Raw genomic sequence first — 20224 nt, 5'->3', positions numbered from 1 at the left:
CCGTTGACTGCAGTCGGTTTCCCATGGTTGATGCAGAATTGGACAACGCCACTCAGGAGTTGCAAGGACTCATGGTGGAGCTAAAGACTTTCCTTAGCAGGGCCTGCAGCGTTGCCCAGAAGTGATGAGGAACAGGAGGCTCTCTGTGTGCTATGTCGTCCTTTCCACACTTCACTATCGCTGTCACTGTTTTTAGAACATTCTACATTTGGTTTGGCAGCCTAATGAACAGTGCACATTCCTTGTTACCAGGCTGCAGGATACATTGTGTATTGCTCTTATTATAATTCAGATCAATTGGCAACTGTGCAAAGTCTTATTTATGTATCAGGCCACCTGGGTATGTCGTTTCCCCCCCACTGTGCATTTCACTGTGGTAAAGTCCCTCGCAGTGAAATTGATGTTGTCTCGCCTGTTACTGAGCATGAGGGGAAGGCCCCGTTATCTCCCCATGCAGAAAATCCACGTTTAATTCCCTGCAGCAGCAAGTAGGTTACTTAAGCTTCTGCGTGTCCACCTTTTCCTCTGAAGCGGCAATCTGGCCATCTCATCTGCCGCCTCTCTTATACTCTAAGTGATGTCCTTGTCACTGTAGTTTTCTCTTCTCCTTTTCTTTCCTTTCCTCTCTTTGTATATAGGAAATTGTAACAGTTGACGACATGCTATGTTCGTGATATTTTAATGTTTTACCTATTTTAACCTCCCCGTTCATTGATTGTATTATCTTGAAAAATGTATTAAACAGATTTAGAAAAAAAACTGGTCAGAGCGTGACGACACTGCGAATGTGTCAACGTATTGTTGGCACATTCGTAACATATGACACATGATAACTTATGTTAGCACACTTATCAATAGTGTTTAAGTTGTGTCTGGGCAGCTCCACATTTACTTATGCAGTAATAAAACACCTGCGTTATGTAGAGGAGTTCTACTTTACCTTGCCACTTAATATAGCGTATGTGAGACTTTCGCATTAATTGGCTTTATGTTGACATTTGCCATATATCCGAGGCTGGCAGCAATCGTATGCACACATGTGCATAGTGTGCCAGCAAACGGCCTCCCGTATCATGTACTGCCGTAAATCCATAGTAGCAACATGTCTTCTCCTGTACTTTAATCACAATGTTCAGTGTACATATCTCGTAAGAGAAATATGTATTGCTGTCACTACTTATTACTCCACTTTAAAGAAAACATATACAGTATGTAAGTCACTCGCAGCACAGAAACATTTCCTTCCAAAGAGCAGCTATGAATCTTTCGAAATGAAATGTTTGTATTCATTTATTTAATTACATTATGCATTATTAACTGAATAAGAACAGAGCAACACAGTCTGAAATATATCCCACTTCTTAGTCTTCACTGATAACAAACAACAGCTATCCCCATCTGGAAAACTGTAGTGGCCAGCCTTTCTTTAACCCATTAATTATGTGCATCAGCACACAGAAGTTACTTTTGATGAAACTTAATCAGGCTTGGACTGGCCCTTTCGGTCGATCGGCCCGTGGCCGAACGACTTTGAGGACTCCTGGGGCCGGTTTTTCGGCAGCCACCCCTGGGCCGTTTTTTTTTTTTTTTAATTAGTAATTCCAATTGTCTCTGTATGAGAATATGTGTGCGGCATGGCGTGGCCCGCAGCACTGCTTGCGGGCGGGCAGCCCTGCCTGACGTGACCGAGCGGAGCAGCTTGCCTCACAGCAGGCCGCGGCCAGCGGAAGTGTCAAGACTCATGAGGGGGTGGGGGGCTGGGCCGGGCAACAGGAGGCTGCACTGTCTGCAGTCAGACTGCATCAGCATAAATAATTAATCAAAGCAAGGTAACACAACAGATCTGAGATGTTGGGTTACCTTGCTTTGATGATTGCATCATGCATGCATCATAATTTATGGTGCATGCAGATGCATATGCATCAAGTACGGTGGCCAGTGGCCACCGGCGGCCGTGCCGAGGGGGGGCGGCGCCATGCAGTGTCATGTGCTTGGCTCGATCGGGCCAGCTTAGTTCTGATTGATCTAGCAATTTAGCAATTACAAACTAAAGCAATTGACACCTCTGAGTCCTGACCCTGGGGGGCCAACTGTGCGGGGCAGCCTGCCTGCCTAGGCTTCAGGGCTGGGCTGGGAGCTGGGCCTGGCCTCCGGCACTTTGGCACAGCAGTGCAGCCACTGACACATTTCACACACACTCAGTTGCTTCACTTCAACTTTGCAGGAAGTAACAACAAATTTGTTGCACTTCTTGCAAAGTTGAAACAGCAATTTGTGCCTGGGGCTTGCGGCCGCTGCCGAACAAGGCGGGGGCCAGCAAAATTCACTGCAGGCCCAGCTGCTCGCCCTACATAGACTCTGTGCCGCCAGGTCCACGACGTCACACCACGTGACGTGATTGAGGATTTTTGCCTTGGCCCTCTGACCCTGGGCACGATTCTGGCCACACCACACGGCGCACAGGTAGCACAGAGCGGGCACAGACTACTAGAGACAGAGACAGAGAGAGCCAGCTGAGCCACACTGCAGTGCACACACCAGTCCAGTGGTGGACCACCAGACAACTCGGAGGCCGTCAGCCCGCCACTGCCCACAGCCACTAAGGAGGAGAGGAGCCACCAGGGCTGCAGGGCAGGCGAGTCAGAGGAGGCCGTCAGTGCCCAGGCCACAGCAGCCAGCCTGCTAACTGTGCTGTAGATTGCACAATCAGGTAAGGTCAGACTTCTAATGGATTGGCAGGCAGCCCACCAGCTAGCTCAGACTCAGTGCGTTTTACATCGCGGAGGTTAGGTAGGATCTGCCCCAAATTTACTGCGCGCTGTCCTTCATTCTGCCCCAATATTGCTCTGTCAGTTCCTGTTCTCTACCTCATGCGGCGCCAGATCTCCCTAGATTTGCCCATGCCGCTTTTTCTACTCCCCCAAAACTGCCCCTTCCTGGCTTTGTACCGCATGCACAGGCTGCTTGTGCCCAAAGAAAATCACACGAACATCAGGTCTCGGGAGGATAGCTTAGGGGGGCAACGTGCTCGCCTTGAAAGCAAAACGACATGGAGCAACACGGGTTCGATCCCCGGGTCCACGGTAATTACCCTTCATGTCATAGCCTGCGGGGGCCTCGGGTCCACAGCACAGGGGCTGCCTTGATAGGAGGCGCCTGCGGTTTTTTTATTGTATTATCCTGTTGTGTGTGTGTTTTTATTGCCTTAACAACATTTGTCACGGAGTGCAGTGCGCAGTCTGTTTCGCTTTTCAGCCCCAATCGGCTGCAATGTGACTGTCCTCACCCTCCCTAAACTGCCAATCCTCGCTTTAGATACGATGCAATGAAAGCCGTTTTCAATATTTGATTCGATATCTTAGTGGATTGTATTTAGCTTATCTCAACCTCTCTTCCCAACACCTAAGCAGTGTCCAAAAAACTGGGATGCCTTTTTTCATCTGATCTAGGCCAAGTTTCAAGACAGTTGCAAATACTTTTGCTTGAAAAGAACATATCAGTAGTATTCAGAGATATTTCTGGGACTTGATTTATTTACAAACGAACACAGTGCACCAACATATAATTAGAGGAACTGCTGAACAATAAGAAGTGATTGGAATTATAGGCCTCTGTAAACGACTTAGCAAATTCAGTCTGCGGGTTTGCTTATTTTTGGCACGACTTGGCAAGCAGAAGTGTACACCTTTTGAGGATATTTTCAGGCTGGTACACTACTTTGCATTGAAACGTATGCGCTTTTGAAATAGCACACACATACTAAGCGAAGCAGAGCATTTATATTGAAACTCGGCGGGCAAATACATTGTGGCTCATTTCAATGCATTTATCATGACATACTTCGTTTTATCTGTTCACTTATGAAAACAAAAGTGTTCTAGTGTTTTACGAATTGTTGATGCATGCACCTCAAACCTTACCACTACAAATGTTTAAAAAAAAAATAGAAAACCTGCTCATCTGAATCCAAAGTGTTTGCAGTTTATAAGATATCGTGACAGCTTTATTCTAACCCTTTTGAAAAGTGTGTCCAATCTTTGTTAGCTAAAGGGAGGGCTCCAGTGGGGTGAGTGTAACCTACACCACTGCAGCTTCCGTGGTGTACCTGCCCATAGAGCTTTGCGTTGTGCCACATTTGGCTTCCCGCTCAACGCATTCGGAATGGGATGGCCCATCGTTTTAGGTTGCACCACTGAACCTCTGATTTTCTGTCCACTTTATTTTATCCTTTTTTGTGACTCTGTGTTTGCCGAATGGATTATTGCAAGGGCTGTCACATGTCTTTCTCCATGGATGATTATAGAATCCATGCCCATTTTTTACCACCACATTGTAACTTACAGTGGTTCAAAGCACACTTTCCAAAAAAGGCAAGTGTTCACAGTAAATGTCACCAGCAACGAGCGCCACCTGCTTTTACACTTCTGATGGGCAGTATATGGGCATCTCAAACTACTGTACCCTGTCTGCTCTCGCTCTCTAGTCCTTCCAGAGCAAGACGCCATTTGGGCAGGACTCAGACTGCTATCATTAGATTCAGCTGGTTTAACGTGTAATAGGGCAGTAACTGAAGGGCAGGGCCAACAGGCCAGTGTTGGAGTATGTACACTGTGCTCATGGTATTACTAAACCTGGGTGTTTTAAAATACACTGTGTTTGGCAACATTATTTTCCTAAATGTGCCTATAGAAACTTCTGAATTTTTTGTGAATAGTAACAAATAAGAAACGTGTGCTTGTGGGACTTTTTCAGACTGGTCTATGGTCACTTTTCTCATACGCTTGGCTTGCGCTCTCCCATGTTCAGCAGCTCGCACGGCCACCGAATCCAAGGCGTTGGCCCATACTTAACTTACTAGTGTGTGTGCAGTGCAACAAGCAATAGTGTGAAGTGAACGAATCGCCCACAGCACATATGTACTCCACAGCAAAAACCACAATCATAACCAACCATTTTACACACACGGCATAAGAGTCATATAGGACCTGATGCACACGCACCACGCAGGCACCATGGTTACATTCCACACAAGCACAAGTGTTTTTAACAGGACTTCCGAGCAGGTCACACAGAATGCCTATAAATCAAGTGGCTCTAGGATGACCTGGTTAAGACATTTTTATTACACCAGTAGCGATTTGTAACTCCAATTAAGCTAATAACTCTCAGAAGACGGCTTTGATAAACACACTGGCAGGCACTTCAAGTGCAAGTTTGATAAGGCTGATTAATGTGAGCTCAAAGAGTTCCCATGAGCAAAGGCGTTGCTAGCGAGTGTGGGGGGGTCTAAGGAGGCTATAACCCTTGGTTCTCTTTTCGTTATAGCCCCGGATAGAAGCTCAGGGGGCAGGGCTGCCTACAACCAAAATGGTAGCTAGCCCAGAGTATCGCCAGTCCCGACATTAGCATAGCCTGCCCCTGGATCTTTTTCCAGCCCTAGCCACACCCCTACCCAATAGCGCAAACTAAAAATGGTGCCGGGGTTGGTGTTCTTGTTGTATGTAAAGTTTAAACAGGTACATGCTTCCAGATCCCCCAAACGCTGCACCTAGGGAGATGAGGGGAGTTACTAACTTACTGGGGACTGGAGTGCAAGTCCCGGCACATCTATTGTGTACAATGTATAAGAGTGAGGGGCGTATGGGCTATTTCTGCCAGAAACTTAAACCAAAGCTGCCAGAGAAGGGAGAAATCCTTTGATCCTGCGCTGGGACGTGTGTTTGTATGAGTGTAACAGCTAGCTGGAAGCATGCGCAGTGATCAAACCTTACCCAACCTATCCATAATCTCTCCCTAAACCTCATTCTGGTTTCCCTACTCCCCTCAACCCCCTCCTATCCAACCATCGTCACCCTAACCCTCCTTCCCTGCTGGGGTTGCGGAGCGCTGTATAAGCATTGACTTGCAGCAGGTCCCAAAACTGCAGTGGGGGTGGTTGGTTCATGCCACTCCTGCGCCTCGCAGCTGTGCACCCTGTCACAGAACTGTATGCAAAGTAATGTTATTTTATGAGTTGTGTTGTAATGTAACAGACACATGACCCCTCAATACATAGCATTTTTCTGTAAAGTTGTGTATCGACGCGATTCACGGATGATGGTTTGAGGGCCACTTTTTTGAGGCAAGGGGTGGGCCACTTTTTTGAGGCGAGGGGTGGGCCCCTATTTTTTTGGTGTCCGGGCCTATTTCTTGTCCCAGTCCGACCCTGAACTTAATTTACAGTGATTTATAAAAAAATGTTCATTCGATATCCCCTCAACTGAATCAGCAAAATCTGTTCAACAAAATATACTGCGCAAACCATGTAAAATATGAATGAAAATCAAACAAACCATTCATGGGCGTGTGGTCATACATACATGTTATGTGTCAAGTTCTACCAGTGATGTATGTAAGATTGTTGAAAAGCCAGTCATTTTATTGTAAGAACTTGGTGGGATGTCCCAGCCACTACCGGGGCTTCCCCAAAATGAAGGGCCCTAGGTAATATAGGGTGCTTAAAGCGGGCTCGGCGGTGTGTTTAATAGCCTGCCGCCCCCAGGCTTGTATTGCCATTAGCGCCCACGGGTAAAAAACTGAGATGCGATGCAGGCAACTCATTCGCCCCTGGTGCTGATTGTACTTCTGTTTCACCGCACCTGGATACTGATAGTCTGCTTTCAGTCTTCATTGCGAAGTGGTAAGGAACACTGAAAACGACTGCAGCATCCCGGATGGAGAGGGAGAGGTAAACACAGCATCAGGTAAGTTCCGTTTTTAAACTGCATAAACAGAAGTATTTTTCACTAGTGTGTGTCTATGTGTTATTTTTCAATCAGAACCAGCAGCTATAGGGTGCACAGCTCCCACCTTAGAACACAGATGTTGACATATGAATGCCTGACTTCTGAGCAACCAAGTTGAATGCTGCACTCAGAGCGAATGTTATTTAAGACTTATTGACCAAGGCAGGGGGTCATTATTACAGTAAACCCAAGTTATTGCCTAGGGCAAAGACAAGGGCTATGAGTTTCAGAAGGATCTTTATCCCAGGTGATAATGACCTCTAATGAGTTCTATAAGGCTATTAGCACCTGGAGCTGTGCAAACAAAAAGGAACTTGTTTTGTTGTGTACTAATAAAATTGCACTGATAAGAAACATGTCATGTTACTAGAAGTACTAGAGAACATAGAACATACAATTAGTAACAAAAAACGTAAGGAATTATGTTTTTCATTGTTGTTTGCTAATTTGTGGAATTGAACTGCATGTGGTCCGCTCTGCCTTCATACAAACTCAACCAACTTGTAATTCAAAACCCATTATAAGAGAACTGTCTTGTATACAGATTTAGTAAAACTGTTTATGTGCCTTGAGAAAGCCCGGGCAACGGCGAAACAATAGCACGTGCCTCCTAAAAGGAGAAATGTTGGCACCTTGTACAAACTAAAAACGAGACACCAATGAAACTTTAACTCAAATCAAACCAGGAACTCAGTGAAATATTCTTTAGTACTTTCGAAGCACAGGCGCATGATGTGGACCTAGCAACCTCTCCACCCAATCCTACGTTCTTGCCCTTGTCAAATGTGGCCACTCTATGCTCTTTTCCAATTTATAACCCAGAAGATATCACAGCCCGTAGGTTAATATGCTGAAATCTGCAAATAGAACAACCAGATGATTATTTCAGTTTGACCTGCATAGGGAATACTTTGGAACGAATTGGATCCGCTATAAACATCTTGTCCTTCCCATGTAAACCTTGCAATTTACGTGAGATCAAGGGACACTTTAGCAAGCAGCTAGAAAGACATGTAGGCCTTTCGCTCTATTGTGTCTCAACATGCAGTAGCTTACAGCACCTCCTCAACCTTGCGTATCTTCCCCAATTGCAAAGCAGAGGGTTATTTCTTTGCTAATCACATAGTATTTCCCACTATATGTAGAACCTCCTGAAATGTTTTAATTGCGTTTTTAGCTGGGCAAGCTGCAATTAGCTACCCTTTGTCTTTGGGTTTTCATTTGCACCTGAAGGCACAGTCCTCTGCCTTCACAAACCCTTTGATTGTGCTAAACAATCATCATTGCCCTTTTGTTGAAGCTGGATATAGAGGACTTCCTTGACCATCAGTTGCTTCCTTGTACTGCCTTTTGTATATTCTTTAAGGCTTCAGAAAGGAGACATTTACTTCTTCCAACAGTTGCATCCTTTTTTTCCCCATTCGGGGTGAAGAGGTATCTAGTGCTACGACTTTTTTCCATGAATGTTCTCGGAGCAGCGATGCTTATGCTCAAGTATTGCTTGCTTTATGACAAAAACATTTTTCATCCTGTCGACACTGGCCAGGATCTTGGCATTGCAGCCAATTTTGAAAGTCCTGAAAAAAGCAAATGGCATTAGTATTGCTTAATTTTCCACGTTGGTTATGTATATTTTATTCAGCTACAATCACATTTTAATTGGCTAACGGTATCACTTCATTATGCGACCAGACAGATTCAAGTGACCAAACTGAATACTAGAGCTATCATTCCAACCATGACGAAGAAGACAGATAAAGAAATACAAAATGATACTTAAAAAAAAGCCTCTGATGGAATTATTCCAGAACGCCCTGCAGACCGAACTCAGAGACCTACTGAGAGCTGAGTGGCACCCTGCTGTGTATGAAGCAAGCAGAGCGGTCAACTGCCAGTGTCCTTTCTATGATACTAGGTGCTACTACCCAATTTAATAGCAATCAATATATGTTATTGCAATGATGAATGGCTGAGATTTCCCTGCCAGATTTCGAACTGTAAAATGCAAACCAGCCACATATCTGTGCCAAACGCTTATCTGAGGAGCTATGCTTCCATACAATGAATTCTTTTTTCAATGGACTGGGCATACTCGGCCTACAGCACCTTGCGATTGGTCCTATCCAATAGATAATCGATAATGATAATGATATGATATGTCTTTTATAACGTGCATTTATAACACAAGTGTTTCTAGGTGGCATACAATTGACTTGACATTTTACCCATAGTCTGCTACGACTGATCCCCTGATCTTGGAGTTGCGGATGGACCATGTGGCTGCCTTCAGAATTCCTCATCCTCTATGTCCTGACTGCAGCAGAGTCTGGAGCCCCAGGTACTTTCTGTGCAATTCAGCATTTTCACAACCAGAACAGTTACAACTGCTCTCAATGCTGCTCAATCCGCTTCTGGGGCAGATCTGCTTATTGCCATTGATGATCTCAGTCAGGGGCTCTTGCCAGCCCTTGATGTGGCTGCTCTTTCAGACTGGAGCATACTCTCTTTAAATATCATTAGCAGAGAAAGGACTTGAAACCAGAGCTCAGACCCTGGCAAGGCTAACAGCCTTGACATTGCTGCTACTCTCCAGAGGATGCATACACGATTAGGGACCACGCAAGATATTAAAAGGGACTTTCCATGCTGTTGAGAGCATTTTAATCTAGGTGTCATCTCAGGCCCCCTAAAAACAACAAGATCCCTTCTGCATCATCAAGGCGATCTTCTCCATTAACTGCCAATCCACAGAGATTATTCTGTCAGAGAGTTTCTGTGAAAATACGTTCCCTATATATTTCTTTTAAATTATCACAATCAGCAAGACCGATGTGCAGCTGGCCCATTCTAGTTCTTCTCTTACTCTGACTTTTTTCATCATCATCATATATTTATTTCAACAAACGTCATAAAAATGAATATTTACTCACCATAGTGACTAACGTACTCTTAGTCCAGTCCCCTTTCCTCCATACTGCATGGGCGTCCCTTGCTAGGGGCAGGAGACAGAATCGTTTTCACCTGAAAAAATCTTCTTCCCCTTTAAATTTTGAGGCGCGCGGGGGGCGCGGCCCTGGATGCATGCGCTCCCCTAACTCCGCCCACCGGTGCCACTCCTCAGTACCCACTGACGCATCGACAATATTTAACATTACCTAATGACGCCAGTATTATTTATTCATTTATTTATATTTATATAGCGCGCAAGCAGCCCATGGGCATTGAGGCGCTGTTACTTGCAATAACTTAGTTACATGGTACAGGCATGGTAGCGATTGTTGACACATTATGAATACAACATGACATGAGACTGTTGTTACAGATGTTGCATTTGGTTATATAATACAACAAACATGAAAGTATTCGTGCTGATGTGTCTGGCCTTATGTGAAAAGGGTAGTTTTCAGCATTTTGCGGAAGGTGGTGAGGGAGGCCTCACCTCGGATGGTGGGTGGTAAGGCATTCCAGTGAGTGGGTGCGAGATAAGGGAAGCTCGATCCGCCCGCTTTTACTCTTTTTACTAGGGGCACAAAGAGCATGTTAGTGTACGGTGATCTAGTTAGCCTGGTAGTGGAGATGGGGTGGATCCTTTGTGAGAGGTATGCAGGAGCAGTGAGGTGAATGCACTTGTGGGTCAGTGTTAGGGCTTTGAATACGATCCTTTCCTTTATTGGGAGCCAGTGGGCTAGTTTTCTGGCCTCAGAGATGTGTTCTCTTTTGGCAATGCCTTGGGCTGCCCGGAGAGCATTATTCTGTATTACTTGTAATCTCTCTAAGTTTTAATTGGAGGTTCCTAGAAAGAGTACGTTACAGTAGTCTAGCCTGGAGCCGGTGATGGCTCTGGCTATGTTGGTGCAGTTCTCTTTAGAGAGAAAGGGTCTGACTGCGTTGATAAGTTTGGCATGATAGGCAGCTGCGGATGCTATTGCGTTGACTTGTCTGTCCATGGATAGGCTGGAATCCAGGTAGACTCCCAGAATTTTGACAGAGTCGGAGACCGGAATTGTAATGGAATCACTGGTGAAGTGGCTGAATTGGGCATCTAGATTTTTTAGCGTGTCGGGGGAACCTACCAGGAGGAGTTCCGTCTTGTCAGAGTTGAGGCATAGTCCGTTGTCTGCCATCCAGGCTTGGATGGTGTTGTAGAGGTTGTTGAGGGTCAGGGAGTCAGTGTTATAGTTACCTGTGAGAGTGAGGAGGATCTGAGTGTCGTCGGCGTAGTTGGTGTAGGAGATGCCCATGGCGTCGAGGAAGAGGGGTCGTGTGAAGATGTTGTATAGGGTGGGGGAAAGGCAGGAGCCTTGGGGCACCCCACAAAGTATAATGGTTGGTGATGCGGAGGCTAAGTCAGAAAATACTTGCATGGTTCTGTCTTGTAAGAAAGAGGTGATCCAAGCTTTGGCCTCTGGGGAGAATTTGGCAGTGGAGGAGAGGTGGTGGCATAGGATGCCATGATCCACGAGATCGAAGGCCGCTGATAGGTCGAGGAGTAGGTGAAGTGCTGGTTTACCCATGTCTCTAGCATCGTCCATCTGGTTTTTCAGGTAAAGTAGGGCGGTTTCGGTCCCGTGACTGGGGCGGAAGCCAGATTGGCAGCGTCCAAGGGGTTTGTTCTCTTCAATGAAGTGTTGAACCTGCAGGTAGGCTGCTTTGTCCAATATTTTGAGGAGAAATGGGACAGTGGTGATGGGTCTGTAGTTGTTGGGGCAGGTGGGATCAAGCGTTGGCTTTTTCAGAAGAGGGCGGACCCAAGCTTCCTTGAGGGAGGTAGGGACTTTCCCTGTGGTAAAGGAGGCATTTACAAAGGCTGTTAGGAAGGGAGCTAGTGATTCCGTCCAGTCTTTGATAATGGAGGCTGGGCAGGCATCACCTTTGCAGTTAGAGGGTTTGATGTTCCTCATTATGTTGATGATGTCTTTTTCCTGAATGGGTTTGAAGGAGAAGGGTAGGGGGGGATCAGGGGCAAGTGGTGGGACAGGGATATGCTTTTTGGGTAGGGCTTGTTTAGTGGCTAGTATTTTGTTTCTGAGGAGGCTTAATTTGGTTTGCATGGCCGTTTGTATTTCGTCACACCAGTTTTTGTCTTTGGTGAGATTCTGGGGGGCAGGAGTGGGTGTCTCAAGCTTTCTGAAAATGGCAAAAATTTCTTTTGTGCTAGATTGGGCTTCCGAAATTCTGGATTCAAAAGATTTGGCCTTAGTTTGGGTGATTGCCTTTTTGTATTTGGTGGATAGGGTTTTAAAGATCATCTTATCTTTTTCAGAGTGGGACGTTTACCACTGTGTGAGTGCGGCTTTTTTCTCGTTGCGAAGTGAGAGGAGGTCAGGTGTGAACGAGGAGTTGGAATGGGTAGTGGGTTTGGATTTGCGAGGTTTGACCGGGGAAATGGAGTTGATAGCTGCTTTGATGGCAGCATCATATGTTGATGCGAGTGTTTCAGGGTCTGAGGAGAAAGGTGGTCTGAAGGCTGGACCTTGATAGAAGGGCAGTAGCATTTCCTTAGTGAGCTGACGGGAGCTTCTGGCGAGGCAGGGAGGGAGAGGTTGAGGTGAGGGGGTAGCTGGGGAGCTAATGGTAAGGATGCTAAAGGTGATGATGTGGTGGTCAGACCATGGGGTGGGAGTCTTTCCTGTGATGATGAGTGGACAGTTGTGCTGTGCTAACCAGTCAAGCGTTCTGCCCTGGGTGTGAGTTGGGCTAAGTATGGTGTTCTTGTAACCTAGAGCCTTGAGGGCAGAGTGAAGAGATTTTGCTGCTACGTCCTTACTATCACAGAGCCCTAGGTTGACATCCCCAATGAGAATGGATTTAGACTGTTTTTTGAGGTTGTCAGAGAGGAGGTGGATGAGAGAAGCTTGAAAGTCTCCTGTTGGGCCTGGTGGGCGGTAGACTGTGTGCACAGTAATGGTGCAGTGGGGGGAGAGGGTTAATTTGACTTGGAGGTAGTCGCTGTTGTTGTTCAGGGATTTCTCTACCTTTCTGATAGAGAGGCAGTCTCTGGCAATAATTGCTACACCTCCACCTTTGGAGAGGTGGTCTTGTCTAATGATGGAGTAGCCAGGAGGTAGGGCGAGGGAGAGCGCCAGGCCGGAGGCCTCATGTAACCAGGTTTCTGGGATCATGAGTAGATCTAGGTCTTGGGAAGTTAGAAGGTCGTGGATGTCTAGAGCGTGGGCGAATCATGGCGCATTTCAGGTGGGGTTCAGTGGAGGCTGGGGGGGGGGGTTCATGATGAGAGAAGTTGATGTGGAAGGGGTAGTTGTGCTGTGAGTGTTGGGGGAGATGCACATCACAGATTTTACACTGGTGGGGGCTCATTTTCAGTGGTGGTGGACACATGTGGCATAGCATTTGGCACAATAGAATTCAAAATGGCGGTAGAAGAATTGCACATCACAGGTTTTACACTGGGGGGCTCATTTTCAGTGGTGGTGGACACATGTGGCATAGCATTTGGCACAATAGAATTCAAAATGGCGGTAGAAGTATTGCACATCACAGGTTTTACACTGGGGGGCTCCTTTTCAGTGGTGGTGGACACATGTGGCATAGCATTTGGCACAATAGAATTCAAAATGGCGGTAGAAGATTTGCACATCACAGGTTTTACACTGGGGGGCTCATTTTCAGTGGTGGTGGACATTATTAGGGGGGAGGATGGTGGGACGTATGGAAGAAAGGAGACTAAGGACTAAGAGTACGGTAGTCACTACGGTGAGTAACTATTAATTACTCTTACATCCCGTCCCCTTTCCTCTATACTGCATGCACGATTACAACTGAATGTAGCCCCAGTGTGGAGAGGAGACCCTCCTTAAGAAAACAGGTTCCCTGGAACTGCATGTCCGAAAGCCGCATCTGATTTAGAGCTGGCATCCAAACAGTAGTGCTTACAGAAAGACAAAGGGGTGGACCTGGTGGCCGCCCTGCTGATGACCTGCCACGGCACCTGCCGCTGGAATGCGATGGCCGTGGCATTGGCTCTGATCGTGTGGGCATGCATGTTAGCTGGAAGTGGCTTGCGCTGCCTCTCATAGGCCTCCTTGATGGCCGCAACCATCCACCTTGCTATAGAGGCCTTGGATGCCTGATAACAGGGCCTTGACCCCCCGAAGGTGACAAACAGAGCATCTTACTTGCGCAAGCCCTTAGTTCTATCCAGATAGAATTTCAGAGCGTGTGACATCCAGACAGTGCAAGACCCTCTGACCATCGCCCTTAGCGTCGGCAAAACACGTAGGTAATACTATCTCCTTGTTCAAATGGAAAGCGGAGGCTACCTTAGGTAGGAACGCAGGGTGTGTTCTCAGGCCCACCTTATCCTTGTGAAACGAAGTATAATGATGTTAATGATAATGATGTGTTATTTATACTTTACAGAGCACATATTTACATACAATATCACGCAACCGAAATTGGTACTCATTTATCGACCTCGGAAGGATGAAAGGCTGAGTTGGCCTTGCCAGGATTCGAACCTGCAACCTGTAGATCACGCTCAGATCGCAGCAGTGAGCACTCAACCTGCTGAGCTATCTTACCGGCTTGGGTTCTGAAGCCACCAGTGCTTGGATCTCACTGACTCTGTGAGCAGAGGTGAGGCCAACCAACAGAGCTGTTTTAATGGGGACCAGCCTGATGTCCGGGGATGCCATTGGCTCGAATGCTTTGTGCGCCAAGGCGTCCAACACTACATTGAGGTCCCACACAGGGTGTGGTTTCTTGACAGGAGGGAAGAGCCTGGCGAGGCCCGCCAAATGTCGCTTGACCACCGGGTTGGAAGAGAAGACCTCCTCCTCTGAATTTCTGTAGGCCCATATGGCCGCCAAGTAGGTGCGGCATGTATCCACCTGCACGCCTGAGTGAGCAAGGTGTGCAGCGAAGGAGAGTACGACATCCAACGTGCATGTAAGGGGGTCGATCTCCTTAGAGTTGGCTCAGTGACAGAACCTAGATCATTTACTCTTGTACTGGCTACTATTAGCCTTGCTCCTAGCACCCTGAAGGATTTCTAGGTTCGCCTGTGATAGTCCCAGGTGTTTCAGCGTGACCCGCTCAGGAACCACGCTGCAATGGCTAACTTCTGTGGAGCGTGGTGGATGACCCTGCCCCCCCGTTGAGCCAAGAGATGACTGTGCCCAGCGGCAGGTGAATGGGAGGCCTGTCCGAGAGGCTGAGAAGCTCAGAGAACCACAGTCTCACAGGCCACCACAGAGCTATCAGAATGATGCGGAGATGACTCGATTTCTTTATCTTGCAGATCACCCTGTGGATCAGCAGGCTAGGGGGGCAGGCATATGCTGTCATGCCGCTGCACTGGATCTGGAAGGCATCACCCAGGGAGCCGGGGCCCTGCCAGGACGCAAACTGCTGGCCATCTTGTTGTCCCAGCAGGCAAAAAGATCCACCTGAGGATACCCCCATCTGCTGAAGATCTCCAGCAGCACCTGATCATTCAATTGCCACTCATAATTGTCCGCTCCCAGTCTGCTGAGTCTGTCCGCTTCCAGGGTGGACTCCCCCGGAAGGTGGACGGCCCTCAGGTAGATGTTGTTCTCCAGGGCCCAGACCCACATGCCCATATGATCATGAGGTTGGAGGAAGTGTGATGAACCACCTCCGGAGATCTCACCCTGACGAGCCAGTCGTCCAGGTATGGGTAGACATGGTGGCCCTGCGCCCTGAGGAGGGCTGCCACAGCATTCATGAGCCTAGTGAATACCCTGGGGGCTGAACTGAGGCCAAAGGGTAGCACCATGTAGTGGAAATGGCAGCCCACGATCCTGAATCGTAGGAAGGAGCAGTGCGGCTGCCAAATAGGGGCATGTAGATAAGCGTCTTTCAGATCTAGGGAGCATATCCAGTCTCCCATGCACAATGTCTCTGCAATCATTGCTGGCGTAACCATCTTGAATTTTTGAAGAGGGAGGGAGACGTTGAGGGTGGAAAGGTCCAACACAACTCTCAGGCCAGCCTGGTTCTTCTTTTGTATGGCGAAAATCCTGGAATAGAAGCTCAATTCGCACTGGGAGGCTGGGACTTCTTCCACGACCTGGCTCTCGACGAGCGACCGAAGTTCCACCAACAGAGTTGCTGTCCCAATCTGTGGGAGTGGAGGGGAGGAGGGAGGGTAAGAAGGAATCGGTAAGTGGTACCCTGTGGATACTACAGAGAGGATCCAGGGGTTTGCGAAATTCTGATGCCAAAACTGTGCGTGAAGGGCAAGCCTGCCACCCACTGGTGACGCATGGACCCGAAGGGACGCGTCATGCATTCTTTCCCTCTGAGGCTGCTGCTGAGGAGGGGGACTGAAAAAAGCCCTTGTTCACCCCTTTTGTTGTTTGTACCGGTGCTGACTCAGAGAACGGTCAGGCTGCCTGGACCTCCGTTCTTGGAAGCCGCGCAACCCTCTGAATGCCCGCCCCTTGTCGGAGCGTTGATGTGACTGTATCCCTTGGCCGTGGCCTTCATAAGGATAGATAAAGACTTCACAGTTTGCAAACTGTTTTTCTTTTTATCTACCTCCTCATCGGTGGTGGAGTGAAAGAGGTTTCCCCCCCTCGAATGGAAGGTCCAATATGCGTTCCTGGACATCTGGGTTAAATTTAGTAGCCCAAAGCCAGGCAGTCCTTCTCATGTCCGTGGCGATGCCTATCGCCCGGCCAGAGGTGTCAATGTGGGTGTCAATGTGGGCCACGGTGGACTCCATGATGTCTTGCACCACCATTTTAGCCTTTGCCAGCCCCCCCTTAAAACGTGACTGGCTCTGTACTGGAAGTTCTGGCTATTTCCTGCCAAAGTCTCTGGTAACGGCTGCCAGCATGGCATCCGCGTTGGATTGACGAAGATGCAGCGAAGCATTGGAATAAAGCTTCTTCCGTATGCCTCCAAGATCTTCTCCTCCTTGCCTAGCAGCGCCGAGGACGAGGTGGCCGAGGACAACTGAGGCTTTGAGTAGAGTGACGCCACAGCAATCACCAATGAGTGCGGTTGAGGGTGGGCCGACAGTAAGAGTGGATACCCCTCGGTTTGGCTATACTTGGCTTCCAGGCGTCGATTGACAGGCTGGGGCGAGTGAGGTTTGAGCCACCCTTCTTGGCCAAGGCAACAACGTCCTTCTGCATCGGGATCCCCATTCTAGACGCGGGGCATAGAGTGAGGACCTCTGTTAGCACCCCCACCTCCGGTTGTTCGACTTCGGGTTGAGGAAGGCCCAAGTACTCTGCCAGACCTGCGAGATGTTCATGGAAAGCCTTGGCAGACGATGGTGTGTCAGGGTCTTCTTCCTTGTCTGTGTCCATCATGGCGCCTGGCTGGTCCAGAGCGGGCGGAGGAGTGCTGGGCGCCGAGATGTGGAGACCGGAGTCAGAGGCTGCAGCAGAGGCTGGTACGGAACCACCTGAACTTACATTACATTAAATTGCATTTATAATGCGCACTATAGACCCGCAGGCATGAAGGCGCGGACAAGTTGTACGTAAAAAACCATAAAGGGACATTCAGATATAGAAATATCTGAATCAGGTACACAGAAGAGTCTAGCTGGAGAGGCTGTTAAAAAGGGACTGGGGAGTGGCACCGGTGGGCGGAGTCAAGGGAGTGCATGCTCCCAGGGCCGCGCCCGCACATGTCTCTAAATTTAAAGGGGAAGACTTTTTTTCTGGTGAAAAAGGTTTTATCTCCCGTCCCTAGCGAGGGACGCCCATGCAGTATGGAGGAAAGGGGACAGGACGTAAGAGTACCTTATTGCAAATCACCACAATAAAACATCTGAAAATACTGTACCTTATATAAACATTCCACTACATTGATTAAAATATTCAGACAGAGCATAAGATCCTGCATATAAATAATATGGCACATAAGTCTATCCCAAATACAATATATACCATAACATTATTGAGAATTATTCTAAAATTACACAAAGTAATCTTCCTAAGAACAGATATCATTGTTAGACATGCTGTATCTGATACTCTTGATATCCTTGCCCCTGTCATTAGAATCCGCATTAAGCCCAAAGCCAAGTGCAACTCCTGGTACGACTCAGACCTCCTCACCCTAAAACGCAAGTGCAGGGTGGCCGAGAGGAAATGCCGTGCTTCATGTACATCCTCTGACAAACTGGCATGCCGCCTGCTCCAAAGGCAATACCGGCTCTCTGTCCTACCCAAGAAGAGAGCTCATATCCAAGCACGCGTCTCTGCAGCATCTAACAACTCGGCTGAACTGTTTAAAATCTGCAAGGAACTGGCCAATCCTGCTGCAGTCTCTACCTCTCCTGTCCCTTCCCAGGCCCTCTGCATGACACTGGCTTCTCACTTCATCTCTAAAACTCAGGAGATCCTGTCCTCACTCTCCTCCTATCCCCTCCCTCCCTCTACTCCCGGCTCTTCCTCTGGCCTTTCTGCAGCCACCTCTCCTCCCTCCTTCTCTGCCTTTCCCCTGTTTTCCGCAGATCAGGTTTCTAGACAAGTCTGATCTATGAAAGTCTTGTCGAAACAGGTTCCTCCAAAACCATCAAGGACCATATTGACTCCCTGGCTTCTGCCCTGGCTGATTTCTGCAATCACTCCTTCGCCACTGGAGTCTTCCCATCCCCCCTTGTGCACCCTCTTCTTAAGAACCCCGCTGCCGACCCCTCCTGCACGGCTAAATATCGCCAATCTCCATCACTCACTTACTGGGCAACCTGCTGGAGAAACTGGCCACCTCCCAGCTTAATCTCCACACTGAATCTGTTGGTTATCGTCATGACCATCAGTCTGGCTTCAGAGCTGCCAGAAGCATGGAAACTGCTCTCGTGAACATCCCTGAAGAGCTGCTCTCCAACCTTGACTCTAACACCCCTTGTGTCCTCATCCTGCTTGATCTCTCTTCTGCCTTTGACACTGTCAACCATGCCACCCTGCTCAACCGTCTCCGTGATAACCTGGGTATCACTGGTCAGGCTCTGGTGTGGCTGACTTCTTTCCTCTCTGACTTGGGTCCTTCCTCTTCGCTATATTTTTCTCTATCTGTGGTGTCCCCCAGGGGTCTTACCTCTCTTCCTGGCTGTTCAATACCTGGCACTCCTTGCCCACCGCATTGCCGCTCTCTGCCCCAGCTTTCAGTGCTATGCAGATGACACCAAGCTCATTTTCAGGCTACCCTTGGCCCCCTCTTCTGCTTCCCTCATCTCTGACTGTCTGTCTGCTATCCAGGAGTGGTGTGCCACCAATGACCTCTGACTTAATGCCAGTAAGACTGAGATTCTCCTCATCGACACACCCGCTCCCTCCTTTCCTGTAGCTCTCTGGCTGGCCTCTCTTGGCCCTCTTCCTGCTCCCACCTGCAAGGCTAAAAACCTCGGGTCATCTTCGACTCCACACTCTCCTTCTCTCCAAGTCACACTACCAACTGCACCTCCTCAGAGGTTTTCTTCCTTTCCTCTCCTTCCCCCAGAAGCTCATTGTCTCCAGAGCTCTGGTTCTCTCAAGGCTGGATTACTGCAACAGCCTCTTTCTAAATCTGCCTGCCTCTACTCTCTGCCCTTTGCAACTCATCCAGCACAGGACTGCAAGACTTGTCCTTGGCCTCAAGCCCAGGGATCGTATCTCCCCAGGACTGAAATCTCTGCACTGGCTCCCAGTGGCTGGGAAGATTAAAAACCCTATGCATTGTCCACAAGACCTTCTGGGGCATGGGGCCCCAATACCTTCAGCTCTCTCTTCCTAAATATCTTCCTTCTCGAGCTCTTTGCTCTTCCGCCTCCAACTCCCTCAGGGTCAGTCGCTTCTCCAAGCAACGAGTTGGTGGTAGATCTCTTTCTTCGGCTGGGGCCTCCCTCCGGAACAGCCTCCCTGCCTCCCTTAAACTTGAGGAGTACTCAAAACCTTTCTTTTTGCCTCTGCTTTTTCTCCTCCTTACCCCTGCTGACCTCTTGGCTGTAACCAGAACTGCACTGGTTACCTGGACACCCTCTGATCTCAGACTCAGATCCCTCCCCGCCAGCATCACACACCTGCACTGCCTGCCTGGCAACCCCCGCACTTGGGGACTGTTTCTGTATCCCTACAGTCCCCCTACCAGCCCTTGACAACTGATGTCTGCACTTACCCATGCACTTGCCACATGCTGGCCGTTACTTTACTTATTGTTATTATCTATTCCCATGTACTGCACTGTCCCTGCCCCCTTCCCACGCACTTGCGCAATCTGAATGACACCTGGCCTAGTAGGATTGTTGTCTGTCCTCCCTTTGTTCCCCCTCCCTTGCCTCGTCGTGCCTTGAAACACTTGTGTATAGGCACGTTATAAATGCCATATCATATCATTTCATATCATATCATTGTCCTAATGCTTCACCATTGTTCTTAAACACTTCTACCTATGATCCTCTGTCTCCATGCTATTTTCAAGAAATTTGTTACAGCATATATGACATCAGATCTCGATGA

At 48.2% G+C, this 20224-nt stretch overlaps 1 protein-coding gene across 2 annotated transcripts in view; it reads right to left on the bottom strand.

Moving 5' to 3' along the window:
- Positions 1-7319: 7319 nt before the first annotated feature.
- Positions 7320-20224, bottom strand: part of LOC138467453 (uncharacterized) — a 468769-nt gene continuing 455864 nt past the window's right edge. For both annotated transcript variants that reach the window (XM_069607455.1, XM_069607456.1), the window contains one exon: positions 7320-8362. In XM_069607455.1, the coding sequence (XP_069463556.1) occupies positions 8230-8362 (133 nt within the window). In that variant the 3' untranslated portion in view covers positions 7320-8229. The remainder of the gene's footprint in view (positions 8363-20224) is intronic.

Source organism: Ambystoma mexicanum, chromosome 4q, assembly GCF_040938575.1.
Source record: "Ambystoma mexicanum isolate Mex_15411 chromosome 4q, UKY_AmexF1_1, whole genome shotgun sequence".
NCBI lineage: Eukaryota > Metazoa > Chordata > Amphibia > Caudata > Ambystomatidae > Ambystoma > Ambystoma mexicanum.
The sequence above is the reverse complement of the archived record's forward strand: the minus strand, read 5'-3'. Positions and strand labels throughout refer to the sequence as shown.